The sequence below is a fragment of the Nicotiana tomentosiformis genome, chromosome 4, assembly GCF_000390325.3.
Source record: "Nicotiana tomentosiformis chromosome 4, ASM39032v3, whole genome shotgun sequence".
NCBI lineage: Eukaryota > Viridiplantae > Streptophyta > Magnoliopsida > Solanales > Solanaceae > Nicotiana > Nicotiana tomentosiformis.
The window spans coordinates 5,339,583-5,357,376 of NC_090815.1; the positions used below are offsets into that span (position 1 = coordinate 5,339,583).

The 17,794-nt window shown below is 35.6% G+C and overlaps 1 protein-coding gene across 1 annotated transcript; it reads left to right on the forward strand.

The window, feature by feature from the left end:
* Nucleotides 1–9,952: 9,952 nt before the first annotated feature.
* Nucleotides 9,953–16,719, forward strand: LOC104089619 (serine carboxypeptidase-like 27). Its single transcript, XM_009594559.4, has 9 exons — nt 9,953–10,467; nt 10,552–10,647; nt 10,775–10,867; nt 11,167–11,252; nt 11,342–11,602; nt 13,119–13,246; nt 13,333–13,428; nt 15,852–15,957; nt 16,079–16,719. The coding sequence occupies exons 1-9, from the start codon at nt 10,104–10,106 to the stop codon at nt 16,217–16,219; spliced, it is 1,371 nt and encodes a 456-aa protein (XP_009592854.1). The 5' UTR covers nt 9,953–10,103; the 3' UTR covers nt 16,220–16,719.
* Nucleotides 16,720–17,794: the final 1,075 nt, after the last annotated feature.

Below are 17,794 nucleotides of genomic sequence, written 5' to 3' on the forward strand. Positions count from 1 at the left end.
AAGAGGACCCAATGAATCAGCCTCGGCTTGGCGTCTTTCTTTTCAAACAAGTATCTGATAGCTGAATGATCTGTGTAGATGATAACTTTGGTTCTCACTAGATAAGATCTGAACTTGTCAAACACCCACACCACTGCAAGCAAATCTTTTTCAGTAACTGTGTAATTCATTTGAGCTGGATTCATAGTTTTGCTCGCATAATAAATGGAGTGAAAGATTTTACCCCTTCTTTGCCCTAAAACAGCTCCGATTGCTATGTCACTTGCATCGCACATCAACTTATATGGTTGTCCCCAATCTGGGGCGATGATAATTGGTGCAGTCACCAACCTTCCCTTCAGATCCTCAAATGCTTTCAGATATGCATCATCAAACTTGAAGGTGACATCTTTCTCTAGAAGCCTGCACAACGGAGAAGAAATTTTCAAAAAATCTTTAATGAATCGACGATAAAAATCTGCATGGCCCAAGAAACTGCGAATGCCTTTGACGGATGTCGGTGGGGGGAATTTTTCAATCGCCTCCACCTTTGCTTTATCCACCTACAGACCATTTTTTGACACCTTGTGCCCCAAGACTATATCTTCACGTACCATGAAATGGCACTTTTCCCAGTTTAGTTCCAAGTTTTTCTCTTTACACCTAGCAAGCACTTTATCAAGGTTCATTAAACAATTATCAAAAGAACACCCAAACACAGAAAAATCATCCATGAACACTTCCACAAATCTTTCAACCATGTCAGTAAAAATAGCCATCATACACCTTTGAAAAGTCGCAGGTGCATTACAGAGACCAAAAGGCATTCTCTTGAACGCATACGTACCATAGGGACACGTAAATATGGTTTTCTCTTGGTCCTCTGGGGCTATAGCAATCTGATTATACCCCGAATAACCATCTAGGAAACAGTAGTATTCTTGGCCAGCTAACCTATCAAGCATTTGGTCAATGAAAGGGAGGGGGAAGTGGTCCTTTCGGGTGGCATTGTTCAATTTTCTATAATCTATGCAAATTCTCCACCCAGTGACAATTCTTGTAGGAATTAAGTCATTATTTTCATTAACCACTCCAGTCATCCCCCCTTTCTTAGGAACACATTGAACGGGGCTTACCCATTTGCTATCAGAGATTGGGAATACAATACCTGCATCAAGCCACTTAATCACTTCTTTTCTTACCACCTCTTTCATGATTGTATTTAGGCAGCATTGTTGCTCTACACTTTGCTTGTGTCCGTCCTCCATGAGGATTTTATGCATGCGGAAAGCTAGACTAATGCCTTTAATGTCAGACATCGTCCACCCAATTGCTCGCTTGTGCTCACCTAGCACTCTCAACAACTTTTCTTCCTGCAATTTAGACAAGTCAGAAGAAACAATAATAGGTAAAGTGTCAGAACTACCCAAATAAGCATATTGAAGGTGAGGGGGTAGGGGTTTAAGCTCCAATTTTGGAGCTTCTTCAATTGACGGCTTTGGAGGAGATCCATTTGGCCTATTCAGGGGCTCAAACGGGTGTATTCCCTGCATGTAAGCACAAGATGCATCTAGGATATGCATCATCTCCTCAACCTCATCATCAATCTCCAAGCTATCGAACAACATGAGTGCTTTTTCTAGAGAATCGTCTAGATATACACTCGTGTCAAGAAGTTGCTCATCCACCTCCACAACAGATATCATAGAGAGCTCCTTATAGTGGCGGGGAAGTTGGATCGCTTTGTAGACATTAAAAATTGCTTCCTCGTTGTCCACCCTCATAATCATTTTTTCCTCTCTTACTTTAATTATTGCATCACTAGTAGCCAAGAGAGGTCGTCCCAATATGAATGGAACCTGTTCATCCGCCTCAAAATCTAGAATAATGAAGTTAGCTGGAAAGATAAATTTCCCAATTTGCAGTAACACATCTTCAATCACTCCTTCAGGGTAGGCTATAGACCTATCAACTAATTGCAACATCACAATGGTTGGTCTTGGAGCTCCCAGACCCAATTGCTTAAATAAGGACAAGGGAATTAGATTTATGCTCGCCCCCAAATCACAAAGAGCATGACCCATGTTAATATTACCAATTCGCACAGGGATGGTGAAGCTGTCAGGATCCTTAAGCTTTTGAGGAAGCTTGTTTTGGACCCTTGAAGTGCACTCCTCAGTAGGTGCAACTGTCTCGAACTCAGTCAATTACCTCTTGTGAGCCACTATATCTTTTATGTACTTAGCATATTTTGGAATTTCACGAAGTACATCTACCAATGGAATATTCAATTGAACCTGGCTCAACATAGAGAGAAATTTGTTGAACATGCGATCATCATTCTTTTTCTACAATCTCTGGGGGAAAAGTGGTGGTGGCCTTGCAGCCTCCACTGGCTCTGAACCTGCATCATTTTTCTTTGACTCGTGTATTGCCTTAGGGATCAGCTCCCCCTCAGGTATAGGCTTGTCATTTCTCTTCTTTGGCACTTCTTCTAATTCCCTCCCGTTTCTGAGTGTAACTGCATTAACTTGAGGGTTCTTCTCTGTATCACTGAGAAGAGCGCCTGCAGGTCTAGTGTTTTGATTTGCTGCTAACTGTCCCATTTGCCTCTCAAGATTTTTGAAATCGGTCCTGAGCTATTGATTGTCAAGCAACAACTTCTTCAGCAAGTCATTCGTACACTCTTCTATCCGTTGGGGTGGTTTCTGAGGTTGATTGAAATTTCCTTGGGGCCTATAGTGATTCTGATTCGGCTGATTTCCTCCCCATGAGAAGTTGGGATGATTCTTCCAATTTGGATGGTAAGTGTTCCCATATTGTGCATGCTGATTCATTGGACCTCTGCTCTGTTGCCCCATATAGTATATAGATTCAGGATTCGTGGGGCACATGTCACTCATATGACTGTCACCACATAGCTCACAGCAAATAGACATCTGCTGTACATGTTGCATCTGTTGTGTTTGTTGCATTGTCATTCTATTCATCTGATTTGCCAATTTTGCTATATCGGCTCTCATGGCTGAGAAGTCATCAAGCTCAATCAACCCGGCTGCCTTTTGTTTAATTGCCCTTCGTGAGTCCCCATCTTCTTGCCAATTATGGTCATTAGCAATGATGTTATTTAACAAGAGTTGTATTTCACTATACGGCCTCGCCATGCAACTAACCCCACAAGCTGAATCAAGATTCATCTTTGATGCCTCATCTAGCCCATCAACAAAAGTGTGACCCAATACCTCATCAGTCTGACAATGATGCGGGCAGTCTCTGACTAGCTTCTTATATCTTTCCCAAGCTTGACGAAGTGTCTCGCCATCCCGTTGTTGGAACCCAAGAATTTAGCTCCTCAGCGACTTTGTCTTCTTAGTGGGAAAAAACTTGATTAAAAATTTTCTTGCTAAATCATCCCAAGTGTGGATTGAGTTCGCGGGCTCCTTTTGCAACCATTCCTTAGCTTCCCCCAACAGTGAAAAGGGAAATACTGTCAGCCTCACATAGTCCTTGGAAACGCTCGGATAATTATAGGTGTCTGTAATTTCAAAAAAATTCTGAATGTGCCTCTGCGGGTCTTCATGAGATAGACCCACATATTGCCCTGTGGACTGAATCAACTGTATCATGTATTGTTTGAGTTCAAAATGCCCTGTGATATCAGGCTTCACAATAGCCTGAGTCATATTAGCAAGATTGGGCCTTGCGGCTTCTATCACCGCACGCTATTCATTACCTGCCATCTCTGTTGGCTGTGGTTGAACTACGATGTCCAACTCTCCTTCTATTCTAGTTCTTGCTTTGACTTCCCTCCTCACTCTGTGAAGTGTTCGTTCAATTTCAGGATCAAGAGGAAGGAGATTGTTTGCACTTTTACTCCTCCGCATTCAAGAGAAGAGCATGCGTTAACACAAACAAGGTAAACTGAAAATTAGAGCTTGAACAAATAACTAATAAAAAGCTTAACTCAGTCAAATAGCTAATTTCTAAGTCCCCGGCAATGGCGCCAAAAACTTGTTGCGACCAAACACACTCACGCAAGTATACGTGGTCGTCAAGTAATAGAGTAGTGAGTGGAGTATCGTTCCCACGAAGACTTATGATTAACTTTTGATTAATTCAAACTCAAATAACTTATCGATTCAAGTGATTTCTTACAAAATAGATAATTTTCTAATTTACTACCTAAAAACTATCAAGTAATGAAATACTAGAAATCAACCACAACACTTAAATAATTTCGAATAACAATCAATAGGAGATAATATTCCAGGGTCAAGGGTTATCTAATAATCATGTTGCATTCTTAGCTTAAAATAACTAATTGACTTATCTGAATTGTTGATTGACAGGGTTGATATTACTCATAAGAATCTGTCGAGTCCTTACTCGCCTATTTAAGCTAACTTAATACCTATATGTCTATGGAATTAAGATTAACAAGAACGCATTTACAATTCCTGTATTGCAACAGAGCAAGGCAATTAGGTATATGTCTATCCTAATTGCGAATCTGTTCCCCGATGCCCGGGTTTAAGAACTTGCTCTATTTAATTCTATATGCAATCTAGAATTCCCACTTTCGAGTTCAACTCTAGATTCGTAGATAGTATTTCACTGTTAGCTACTCAGCAAAATAATTAAAAACAGAATTAAATAAATAACCCAATATGATAAAATCAACTTCGTCAAATTAAACTTCAAACGTCAACATTCATGTATACCCATGACCCTAGAACAATAGGGTTCTTAGCCACTCATGTTCATACAATCATCAAAAATAATATTTTCAAATATAAAATCAATGAGTACTAGGAAAGGGGTGAAAGAATTGATCAAATCCTTGCTTCCGAGTGTTTGGCGCCTCCCTCTTCTCTCTAAGTCACGTCCTCCCTCTAAAATATAGGTTTAGGTTGGTTTTTATATGAGTTGGGGGCGTCTAGGGGTCGAAATAACCGAGTCCTAGTCGAAAAAGGCTACTTTCCCGTCTTGAGCGTCCAGGGCAGCGTAGGGCGCTGGCCCTGGCGCTCATAAATTTTAGCTACTGTAAATTACGCCACAGCCAGCGCCCCACGCTGGCTGTGGCCCTCAAATTTTACTTTTTGCGTTTTTGTCCCGATTTCGCTCCAATTCGCGCCCTTTTGTCCCAAATTGCATTCGAATGATCCCTACACATAGAAATACCAAAATTTAGCACAAATAATCATATTAAACATCTCAAATCGTCGAGACATGAGCAAAATATGAGGCGATATATATCAAAATATGCATACATTAAGCCGATTATCACCGGTCCAGCATAATATACGGGAGATTGGTGCACATGTGTATGAACTTCTAGCATATTATGCTGGAATTCCAACACGTAGAAAGTTCAAGCATAATATACTAGAGATTGGAGCACCTGTGTATGAACTTCCAGCATATTATACTGGACCGGTATATTATACTGGAACTCCAGTATATTATGCTGGAATATTTTTTGAATTTTGAACAGTGTTTTCGTTCAGATTTATCTTTACATGAAAAGTGACTAAATTTCGATTACTTTTAAAATTGTGACTATTTTTCAATTATCACTTGTAAATCTGGCTATTTTTGAATTTCTCCCGAAGGACCATAGTCACTCTAATAAGATATCAAGTTCAAAGATTTTAATGAAAATATAAAATTGAAGTAATTTTGAGTAGCACATTCTATATTGTGACCTATTGATTACCTAATTTTCAGTCAGCAAATAAAAGATGACTCATTATGCGATTCAAATTGTTTTTTCCTATGATGATATATATGCTCAAAGATTTTACTGAAAAATATAAAATTGAGTATTTTAAATAGTGCAGGGCATATGTGAATCTTTTTATTTAATTTGTCTTACATGGTTACCTATTTGTTTCCAGTCAATAGATAAAAAAGGACTCATTTGGCAATTCAATTCTTCATTTCAATGATGAAATTTGAACTCTAACACTTATTAGTGTATTAAATACATATTACTTGTAGATGTACACAAAGAAATTGAAGATTTTGTGCATGACATGTGTGTTGAAATATAACAAAGGAGGCTTCAATATTTCATAAACGACCAATCAACCTTGAGAAGATAGCTATGCCAATACACAATTGACACTGTTAAGGTCGAAGTATATAGAGAAGATAGCAATCAATTTTCATATGGGAGATGTAAACTTCTTGTATATCTAATTTTCTACTTTATAACACAATCAAATGTATTTCGGCTATGTATGCATATAAAAAATTTATAACTATTTTTTAGCATTTAGTAAGAAATTTATATGGAATACACGTAGAGAAACTAGCATATATATATATAAATATTTAGATGTTGTCTCTAAATTTGTACACTAGATAATTACGACTCTTTGTAACTCGAACACCGGATAATCAAGACAGTTTATTTTTTCAATATCTGATGTGTATAATTTATATCAGTTTATTAAAATTAATAAATACGGAATTCATGTTTTTTCAACAAACAAAACTTCTTGATACAATTTTATTTATCAATTTGATTCATTTGAGATCATATTTAGTATTCAGAATTTGACTTAGTTGCGACACCTATCTTACTTAAATCACGTTGATTTCCTTTACGCAATCGAGAGGTTTAAATAACTAATCTTAACGCGGTTGAGCGCATCAAGTTGACTAATCCCAACCAATTATCAAGTAAGTACAAATAGTAGTTAAAACTTCCAACCTGCTATATTGTCTTTAGTCCAACGAGAAATACATAGAATATTTGTTGTAATCTACTTTTGACATTTTCCTATGTCAATTCTTCTCTTTGTCTTTTTATTCATCTCGTATTCTAAATTTACTGAAAAGTACACAAATAATCAGAGGCGGATCCAGAATTTAAATTCTATGGATTCAATTTTAAGGTTTTTAACATTGAACCCATTATTTTTTTAAAGTTATGGGTTCATATCTACTATTTTTGTAATTTTAATGAATTTTTACATATAATTTCTTCTCTGCGTCAAAAGTAATGGGTTCAGTTGAACCCGTAGGTAGTACACTACATTCGCCTCTGCAAACAACCATTCTTAGGGCTGTTATTTAGGGATTAGTCAATACCTAATTTGTCACGAAATTTTGAACTAAAAATCTTAATTTTCAGGACAATTTAGGACATTTCTGTCCTAAAAAATTGAACTGGAAAAATGAATTTCATGACACATTGACTCATTCCTAAATAGCAGCCCTTTAAAATGGCTACCTAATGTCATTTCTACGAAATTTACTGATCTAACTAACTGAAGTTAGAATTTGATCTATAATTTGAAGTTTATGATTCTGACGACCTCTCGCTTGCCATCAAAGCCACAACCCATTTATGCTATATGGTTCGTAATTTATTATATATGGTCTGAAACAAAGCTATTAAATTATCATATATGGTACGTACTCCTCTACATTAAAGGAAAAATAAATTTCTTTATTCTTAAATTTCTAACTCGAGAATTCTATATTTTTTTTGCCAGATTAAATTAATCAAAAGTGATTTTGGTTATTAAAGCTTTGGAGCTTTTCGTCCATTCAAATTATGCCTCGTATTCAACGGTATATGAATTAAAAAAATCATGGCAAAAAAGTCAGTGAATATCCCATGTGAATTTGTAATGAGAGTTTGCCAGCCAATCCCAATCGAGTATTCTAAATTAGACAAAAAAAAAAAAAAATGTGCTCCTCTTACCTGTTAGGTCAATTGCTCCAAAAGTGGCTAACGTAAGATTTTTTTTTTTTATATAATTAATTATTTTTGTAACGTAAGAAAATCTTTATTTTTATTATTTATTATTTTTATAACGTCAGAAATCGAGAAAAAGTGTATCCCTTAATCAATACTGTTCTCTACTTCCCGGTACCCAATAGTGGGGTTATGTGAAAAAGAAGGGAATTAGAATGTAAGTACAGCTCTAATTCACACACAAATACTATTTTTAATGATTTTCATTTCGACTTTATTGATGAATTAATATTTTTTTCATTCTAATTTATGTGACATAATTTGACTGACGTGAAATATAGGAATTAATGAATTAAATTTTGTTTGTCTTAATCGTCATAACATTTTGTGTGACTATTCTAATTTAATTTAAGGTAAAATGTAGGGTCGGATCCAATGATTTGGTATTCGCTTGTCCAAATTCAATATTTTTGACGCGAAGTATAATTTTTTATGTGAAAACCCATAAAATATTTAACAAATATATGATCCAAACCTATAATTGTAAAAGTATTATATTTTCAGTGCTAAGAACGTCAAAACAAATCAAGTTAAAATTTTAAATTTGCCTATGATAATACAAGATTTTAAATTATTATTTTTTAAATGTAAAAAGCTAGTATTATTCTTAGAATAGTTGTGCCGAACCACCAAAGGTTATGATGGGATAGATATGATACCTCCCCTTACAACTTGTTTAGTTGGTAGTTATGCATCGTTTCATTATGTATCTTATCAAATTATGTTGTATTGTTTTGATGCATTAAATGTTTGGATAAATTACATTACGTATCGTCTTTCATGATGTCGTATATCAACAATATGAAGAATAATCTTGCAATATTACAAAGAAAAAGTAAGGTACGCGGTAGAATTATTATATAAGAAGGTAGGATAAAAGATAAAATAATATTATTTAATAATAAGAAAGGGCAATATGAGAGGGGAAAAAAGGTAACGACGCGATCCCACCAAATCGACCGTTACATAAAATGACATTTTTTGTCTTTAAGTAACGATGAATTTAATGATACGATGCAATCTCAGGTATGCGCCTCTGAGAATGGAAAATATTATGGTTGGAATGCTTCCCACTTTACAACTTGTTTGGATGGTTGTTACATATCGTTTCATAATGTATTATATTGTATTGTACTGTATCGTTTGATAAATACAATGTTTGGATAGATTGTATCGTTTGCCGTTGTTTCATGATATCACGCACCATCAATATGAAGAATAAACTTGCAATATAAAGAAAATTATAATACGGGATAAAATTATTATATAAAAAAATAGGGTAAATGATAAAATAAAATTATTTAATAATAATGAAGGGTGAGATGAGAGAAAGAGACAAGGTAACGACGCGACCACACCAAATCGGTCATTACATTTCGTCGTTACGTAACGACGGATTTAACGATGCGATACAATAAATTTTAAGTAACAATCAAAATAAACATCGTATTTTAAATAACAATACGATATAATACAATAAGTAACAACCATCCAAACAAGCTCAGTAACCTTATACAGCGTAAATTCGTATTAGTCGACAACAATGAAAATTTTTAAAAATAATTATGACGAAACCATCAATCATGCAGTGATTGTAAACCCCAAAAGGTGGATACTTAGTAATATTACCTCAGTTCGTTTTTACTTGTTCACTGTAAATTTTGCACCCTTTAAGAGATAATAAATTAAGTGTATAATTTATCATAATATTCATATTAATTGATGCATACTTAATTTAATGGATTTGGAAAAATAATTTAAAATAAGTAATTAATATTGTGAATATAACAAGAAAAAAGAAATTATCTTCTTAATATGCTAAAAATAATAAATAAAAATAAAAATCTATTTTTAAAATACTGGACAAATAAAAGTGAACTTGAAAAAGAGAAATTGAGCAGTGAGTTGACTAAAATAGTCCACTTTCAGTGGCCACAAGGCGGCGATTAAATTGGTTTTAAAATGTGTAACTTCGTTATGTAGGAATCTTTTAGATCAAATCTCCAACTACTTAACTATAATTCCAAGAATTATTTTAGAGATCTGTGCATCTGGGTATTCCTCATTTTAGTGTGTAGTACCTTTATGTCATTTTCATTTCCTCCTGTCCAGTACTATTCAATTATTGTCTTTCTCCTTGTCTCATTATTTTCTTGAAAAAAAAATTGTGTTTTTGTCCCTTTGTTTTTCACTGTATTTGTTACTACCTCACCTTGTTATCTGTATAAATTCAAGAATTGTAATCATGTGATACATGTGCAAAAACATTTTAGCCCCCCCTGTACATAATTCTTGAAAAAGATCCCAGCTTTATTTTGTGCCTATTCATATTTTCTGTGTTTTGATTCAATTTATGGAGAAAATTCCCCCCTTTGTAATTTGCTTGTCATTGTTGTTTTTGAGTAGTTGTTATTGTTCCATAAATGTAGAACAATTGAGGGATAAAATTACTTATTTGCCTGGTCAACCAGCAAATGTACAATTCAATCAGTATTCAGGTTATGTTACTGTAAATGAACAAGCTGGAAGAGCATTGTTTTACTGGTTAATTGAGTCACCAGTGAGTAGAAATCCTGAGAAAAGGCCACTAATTTTATGGCTAAATGGAGGGCCAGGTTGTTCTTCAGTAGCTTATGGAGCAGCTGAAGAAATCGGTCCGTTTCATATTGATTCTGATGGGAAGACACTTTACTTGAATCCATACTCCTGGAACAATTGTATGTAGCGGTTTTTAACAACTCTGTGTTTTAAATTCTGTTTTTTCTTGAATTTTTCTGATGAAGTTGTGTTATTATGGGCAGTGGCAAATTTGCTTTTCCTTGAATCGCCAGCTGGGGTTGGATTTTCGTATACGAATACTTCCTCAGACTTGTATAATGCGGGTGATCAAAGAACAGGTAAGGATAATTGAGTAATTGAATGTTTGTATATTATGTATGTGCTTTCAATGTGAGAAATATTGAGGATTCATAGTAGTTATGTTGTTTAAGCTGAAATGTTGAATCCTGGCGTTTTGATTTGTAGCTGAAGATACGTACCAGTTTCTCGTTAAGTGGTTCGAAAGGTTTCCCCAGTACAAGCATAGAGAATTTTACATTGCTGGAGAAAGTTATGCAGGTAATTATTCATAACACATTACTTACGAGTAGCATTTATCTTTGTCATTCTGACTGGTTGCTTACACATATTTTGCCAACACCTAGTATCATCAGAGGCGGATTTAGTATTTTAAGTTCTATGAATTCAACTTTTAAGTTTCTTAGTATTGAACCCATTGTATTCTTAAAATTATGGGTTCAGACCTACTGTTTGTTACAATTTTAGTGAATTTCTACTTCCGTGCCGAAAGTTCTGAGTTACCCGGTGCACGAGTGCTATCATAAGATACTAATTTCATTTTTCTTGTATATGTTTAGGGCATTATGTTCCACAGCTATCTCAACTTGTCTACCGAAGGAACAAGGGAATCAAGAACCCGATTATTAATTTCAAGGGCTTTATGGTAGTAGTAATGAAAATTTTAACGTTGAATGCAATGTTAAGTTACAGTCTGTTTTTATCAAGGTCTATTTCTCTGGCTGTACTTTTTAGGTGGGGAATGCTGTTACCGATGATTACCATGACTATATTGGCACGTTCGAGTACTGGTGGACCCATGGCTTGATTTCGGATTCTACGTACAAGCTTCTCCAGATAACATGTGACAAAGGATCTTCTGAACATCCTTCCACTGATTGTACTAAAGCTCTTCTTCTTGCAGAACAAGAGCAGGGAAATATTGACCCTTATAGCATATATACTCGTCCTTGTGCTAGTACTTCATCACTTCGGCGCAACTTAAGGGGTCATTATGTGAGTCTTTTTCTTTATGTTCTTATGTCACTCCACTTCGCAGTCGCAAATGTAGGTAATTGCAGAATGTTTAACTAAGACTGGAAAAGAATAAGAAGATATACTACTTGTGATAATATTGGTTTGATTCTGTAAACACTTACAAAACTTTAGTTTTCTAGAATGCCTAGAAAAACATTACATGCTTAAAAAAATCAAAGAGACAGATAAGTTCCTGCAATGTGAAAGAATTGGAGCTTTAGATTATATGGTTGAAAGTGTGCGTACTTAGAATTGATATCTCAATCTGAAGTAGAACCCTCTTTCTGGTGCCTGACTTGGCAAGTGGTTAGCTTTACCAAAATTTTACATCCTTAAAGATGACTAACAAAGATCCAAAAACATAACTGCCGTTTTCTTTTTCACCTTGTGAAGATTTTGAAGTTCTTAACCCTTCATCAAAATATAAGCATCTATCAAAGTAATGTCTCCTTATGATATGGATCCCTTTCTCAGTGGATCAGTGTTTTATGCTGGTACCTGCCAACTGTTAAGTTAAATTGGAGGATTGCATTTCTGATGGTTCGGAGGCGCTGAATGGTTTATTATCTAGGTGCCTGTATTTTCATCTGAATCTATTTGTTTGGTCATGTGTGAGAGAGAACGCAAGCATTAGAGTATCTTTCTTGTGCAGTGAGTAACACTGATCCCTTTTTTAGTGAGACAGTGCCATAAATGACTAACTTTCGCCAGTATACAAGATCTTTATGTTTTCAAATGGTCGGTCTATCTTTGATATTAGGTCATAGAAAGAAAGCTTACTGTATTTTTGTAAACTTTCCTTCAGAGGAGTGCCTCTTCAATATGGTTTTTGGAGGGAGAGGATTTGGAGTATCATCAATTCTTGAAAACTTGCATCTTTACTTTAGCACCCTCAAATAGACAGATGACTTGTGAAATAAAACCTGTGGATGTTGCTATATCATAAACATGCATCCCCATCCACTCCCTCCTTCCCCCTTCGAAAAGAAAAAGACAGAAGAAAAACTATCAGAGTTCTTTGTGGTAAAAGCTGTCTGTCAGAGTTGTGTTAGAAGCTACTAGCAGATTCCGGAGCTGTTCTTCACTTATCATCGATAACATGCTTGTTGTAGATTTCCATATACTTCTTTCCTTTTCTGTGGATGCTCCCATGCAGTAAAATCACAAATGACTTAATTTTTTGGACCTGTAAAACAAGCGCGTCATCTGCAAGGAAACCCGTCGATGCCAGCAATTTCCCTTAAATCTCCTTTCTTGACTAGTAGTCCACCTATCTTTGTTTTTGTTTCTAAAACAAGTTCTTACTTGACCCTATTTTATTTCAAGTTACATGTTTCAGATTCTTTTTATTAAAATAAGTTTTGACACTTTATCATTCTAGACTTCACCATTTGGTTGTGTACACATCTGATCTTGATATTTAAGTCCTTTTGGTTATCTATTCGTTCTTGTACATTCAAGTTTTTAAACTTCTCTTCCTGTTTCAAACATGCAGCCGTGGATGTCCAGAGCATATGACCCATGTACCGAGAGATATTCTGAAATTTATTTTAATCTCCCCGAGGTACAAAAGGCATTCCATGCTAATGTAACTAAGGTTGCCTATCCTTGGAAAACATGCAGGTCTGTTTGAAAAACTTTGGCAGTTGAAAAGTTTCCTATCTTCAAACTTGTTGATAGATTTTAATTGGATCTTTTTTGGTTTCCAGTGACATTGTTGGAAACTATTGGGCCGATTCTCCTCTGTCAATGCTTCCCATCTACCAAGAGCTAATAGCTGCTGGTCTCAGGATATGGGTATTCAGGTAAGGCTAAGTAAATCCTCCTTTTCACAGTCTTCTTTTGCCCCTCTATTTTCATTGGTTATTAAACATCATTTGCACCTTTGGAAACCTTTAATTATTTCAATATCGGTAATTGGAAGTGACATGAATACTATACCATAAATTTGTCGTATAGGAGCCTATACATTTATTCCCTCTTTTATCAGTGATTTATTCTTATTAGACGCAAAAATTAAATATATTACTACGGAAAGTCAAGATCTCCCTATTGTAAATCCAATAAGCAGTTAAATCAAGCAATGAATGGTGTTTGTTGCTTGATTTTGAAATGCGTCTTTCTTCTGGTTCAACTTTCATAAAATTCAGTGATTACCTGTATCTCATAGAAGACATATTCGCACATGTACCTATCATTAATGATTAAAGTAGTCAGGAATTTAAGTTCATAGGGAGCTAGTGTAAAGTTTAATCTCAGTGATCCTTGATTTAAGCGCTATTGTTATTACTTCCCAAGAAAAAGGTGTTGAACTAGCTCGTAATCTTGAGCTGGACAGGATAACCATATGCAAAGTTTTCAAGCACAGAAATATTGTTGTTCAGACATCAGTAACTAGGTCGTCTTTAACCTTCAAATACTATGTAATCCCTATAAAGTTTACTTTAGCATCCTAGTTTCTCATCCTCTTTTCTTTTTCGTGTTTTTGTTTTTTCCCCACCGTTCTTTGTTTTCCTTGAACGTTTTGTTTTCTTTTATGTCAGAGTGAACTTTAAATAATTAAGTCATTATTGATGTATAGATAATTGTTTTAATGGACTTAGAGATGAACATGTTCCTTTTTGTAAAGATAAATTATAAACGATTAAACTTGTGTTTTACATATGTTGATATTGCCTTGATAGGGCTTAGGCTGTTTTGTTGAGAGATTTTGTCTGAACCAGGATCTAAACTTTGGTAGTTGTATACCAAATAAATTGTTTATGTGTCATCGTATAGAGGACTTTGGCTTCCTTGTTCCTAGATCTTGTCTGTTTGACACTCATCTCACTCTCCCTAACCAACTTTCATAAAAATAGGTTGCTGTATAGCAGATCCTTGGCATAACTACTACCATGTGACCAGGAGATCACGGGTTCGAGCTGTGGAAACAGCCTCTTGCAGAAATGCAGGGTACGGCTGCGTACAATAGACCATTATAGTCCAGCCATTCCCTGGCACATAGTGGGAGCTTAGTGCACCAGGCAGGCTGTATAACAGATCCCTTGCTCTTCAGTCATCTCTTTTCTTTGGTTATCCCGTACTATTATTTACGGGAAAGAACTTCATCTATAAAAATCTCATATTTGAAAGAAGTACTCCTCTTTTTCTTTGAAGAAATAGTTTTTTTTGGGCCTGTGTTCTTCTATGTGATGTGCTGATAATATTTAAGCTAAGAGTTGCTCTGCTAGCGAGGCGTACTGCATTATTTCAGTTACTCCTTTTAGGGATAAGGTTCAATATGCTACAACAAAACAACAAACCCAGTATAGTCCCACAAGTGGTGTCTGGGAGGGTAGATAGTACGCAGATCTTACACCTACAGTGAATGTAGAAAGGCTATTTCCAGTAGACCCTCGGGACGAGAAAAAATGAGAAAAGAGCAGTAGCAACAAGCAATAACGAGAACAAGATAAAAGAAAACAAGGTGGACGGAAAAACGTGTAGTGATAGAAATTTACAATATTAGAATACAAGACTGCCACTAATAATAGGTTCAATATGCTAAAGTACTATAATTAACTTCTATGATAAGGTTCAAGATGCTTTTTGAATTTCACGAAATGATATAATAAATGGTCAATTGTCAGCTTCCTATTTTTTGGCAGACAAAGGTACCTCAAAAGAGATTCAGCAGGAATTTCTATCTATTCGCATTATATATAGCTGATTTGTGTAGGTTTCACCGTTAGTATTAGAAGTATACTATTCTGCCATAAGACTTGAGCATTTTTCAGCCCCGACCTAAGAAACATTCATTTGGCTTTTCAAATGAAGAATATCAAGTATGAAAGATGAACTGGAAACGTCTCACATTATGTGTCTCCTCTTCTAACTAAGTAACAGAATGGACTGATACGTTTGTTTCATCTAGAATCATCATCATTTATGCATAACTGCCTCGTCAGTCGTCACAGAAGAAAAAGGGCAGCCCGGTATACAAGGCATATCGCCTTCACGCAGGGTCCGGAGAAAGGCCGCACCTCAAAGAGTGTGATGTAGACAGTCTATCCTACTGCACGTATTAATGACTGCTTCAACGGCTCGAACCTGTGACCTATAGGCCACACGGGACAACTTTACCGTTGCTCTTAGGCTCCCCTCCAAGACAACCCGTGCCATAACGTCTACTTTTCAGCTTATCTTTTATCAGAACCTGATTTTCCTAAACATTTGACTTTCTTTGCAGTGGGGATACTGATTCAGTTGTTCCTGTAACCGCAACTCGTTATTCTATAGATGCTTTGAAGCTTCCAACTATCACCAACTGGTACCCTTGGTATGACAATAAAAAGGTTAGTCATAATTGAGAAAATGGACATGCAAACTGTTTTCTTCTTGACAACCTTGCATCTTTTCCTCTCCTCTATCGAAAATTCATGCTTTCGTTTGTCCTTGTATTTATTCTATAAATAGGTTGGAGGATGGAGCCAAGTATACAAAGGGTTGACGCTTGTAACTGTAACAGGAGCAGGGCACGAAGTGCCACTTCATCGCCCTCGTCAAGCTTTCATTCTATTGAGATCTTTTTTGGAGAACAAACCAATGCCAAGCTAAAAACTGCAGGTTCCTCTGTCTATTCGCGAACAAACAAGTGAAAATCTGTAGAATAACCATATAATCGCGCTGTTCTTTCCCTTCGACTGTCATATTTCTGCTTGCAGCTGGAAATTATGAAGTAAAGGCCGCGGGGAGATTCAAGATTGTTACACCTTAATAATGCTTTACGGTTTACATTTATATTAGAATCTGCATTCATATATTGGTTTGTATTCATTGTATAGATAAAAATATTAATTCCATGTAAATGGAATTCCCAGTTCAAGACATTCATTCTTATAGGGAATACAATTTAATCCTACTAGTTTGTATTGTAGTTTTTTTTTTTTTTTCTAGAGACAAATTTGACTCCATCGGGGTGCGGTCTTTCACCGTACCCTGTGTAAACGCGGGATGCTTCGTGCAGCGGACTGCCCTTGGCCCAACTTTAGCTTTTCTAAAGATCAGTCTGTAGACAAAACTATGTATTCTTTATGAGTATTATACCTTGTGGCTTAGTACTTGTACCTTGGTTTGCTAAATTCCTTTTTTTTATCTCTAATTTTTTTTTATGAGGGTCTAGAGTTATGAGTTCCCTTAAGCATCTATATCTATATATAAATATAAAGCAGGACCCTTAGAAAGTGATGTGTCATCTCTTGTTGATGAGGAAATGTATTTATCTATTTTCTTAGAATTTTAGGGATTTTTATTCTCTTTTCACACAATAAACTCAATTAATAAATCTAAAAGATTAATTTCCTAAAACGGTGCATTAATTTTCTTATTTTGCACCTATTACGTCGCCTCTCTTTCCTCATTATTATGTCTCATTACCTCTGTTTTAAAAGGCGTTTTCGGGGCGAGCCCCGGGGCGAGGCGTACCAAAAATGCCCTGAGGCGATGGTGTGGGGCGAAAGTCTCAAGAGGCGTACGCCCCGCAATTTGGGGCGCACGCCCGGGCGTTCGGGGCGCGTTTTTTTAGTAAGTAGTAAGCCCCAGAGACTTTTTCAAACTAAAACAAAATTTGTTGAATTAGTCCTTCATATAATGCCCAAATTCTCAAAAGTCAGTTTGATAATTACTCAAAAGGTTTAAAAAGGAACTCAAAAGTATTAAATTTAAAAGTAAAGACCCCTTTTTATTGATTTAAGCCCTAATTCATGATTTTCTCAATTTTTTATCATGTCCGCTAGTCTGCTAATATCTCCCAAAAGCAACGAATATTTAAATTTTTTTACAAATACAAAGAGAACTACATTATTCTTCATAGCAGCAAATTCAAAGTTTAAATTGTAGGTTAATCATCCTTTTTTTTTCTCCATATAAAAAACTTTATTTTTTTAGATTCAAATTACTTGTGCTTGTAAGTAACGTATAATAGATTGTTTTGATTAGTTTTTTGTGAGGATGGAGCACACATATATATAGTTTTCTTCAATTTTTATGTAATTTTACCTGTTTATAAATATTTACTGTCATTATATTATTTTATAAAATATTAAAAACTAAATACCTATGGGGCTTACGCCCCACTGAGACATATATAAAACGCCTCGTCTTACGCCCACACCTTTTAAAACACTGATCATT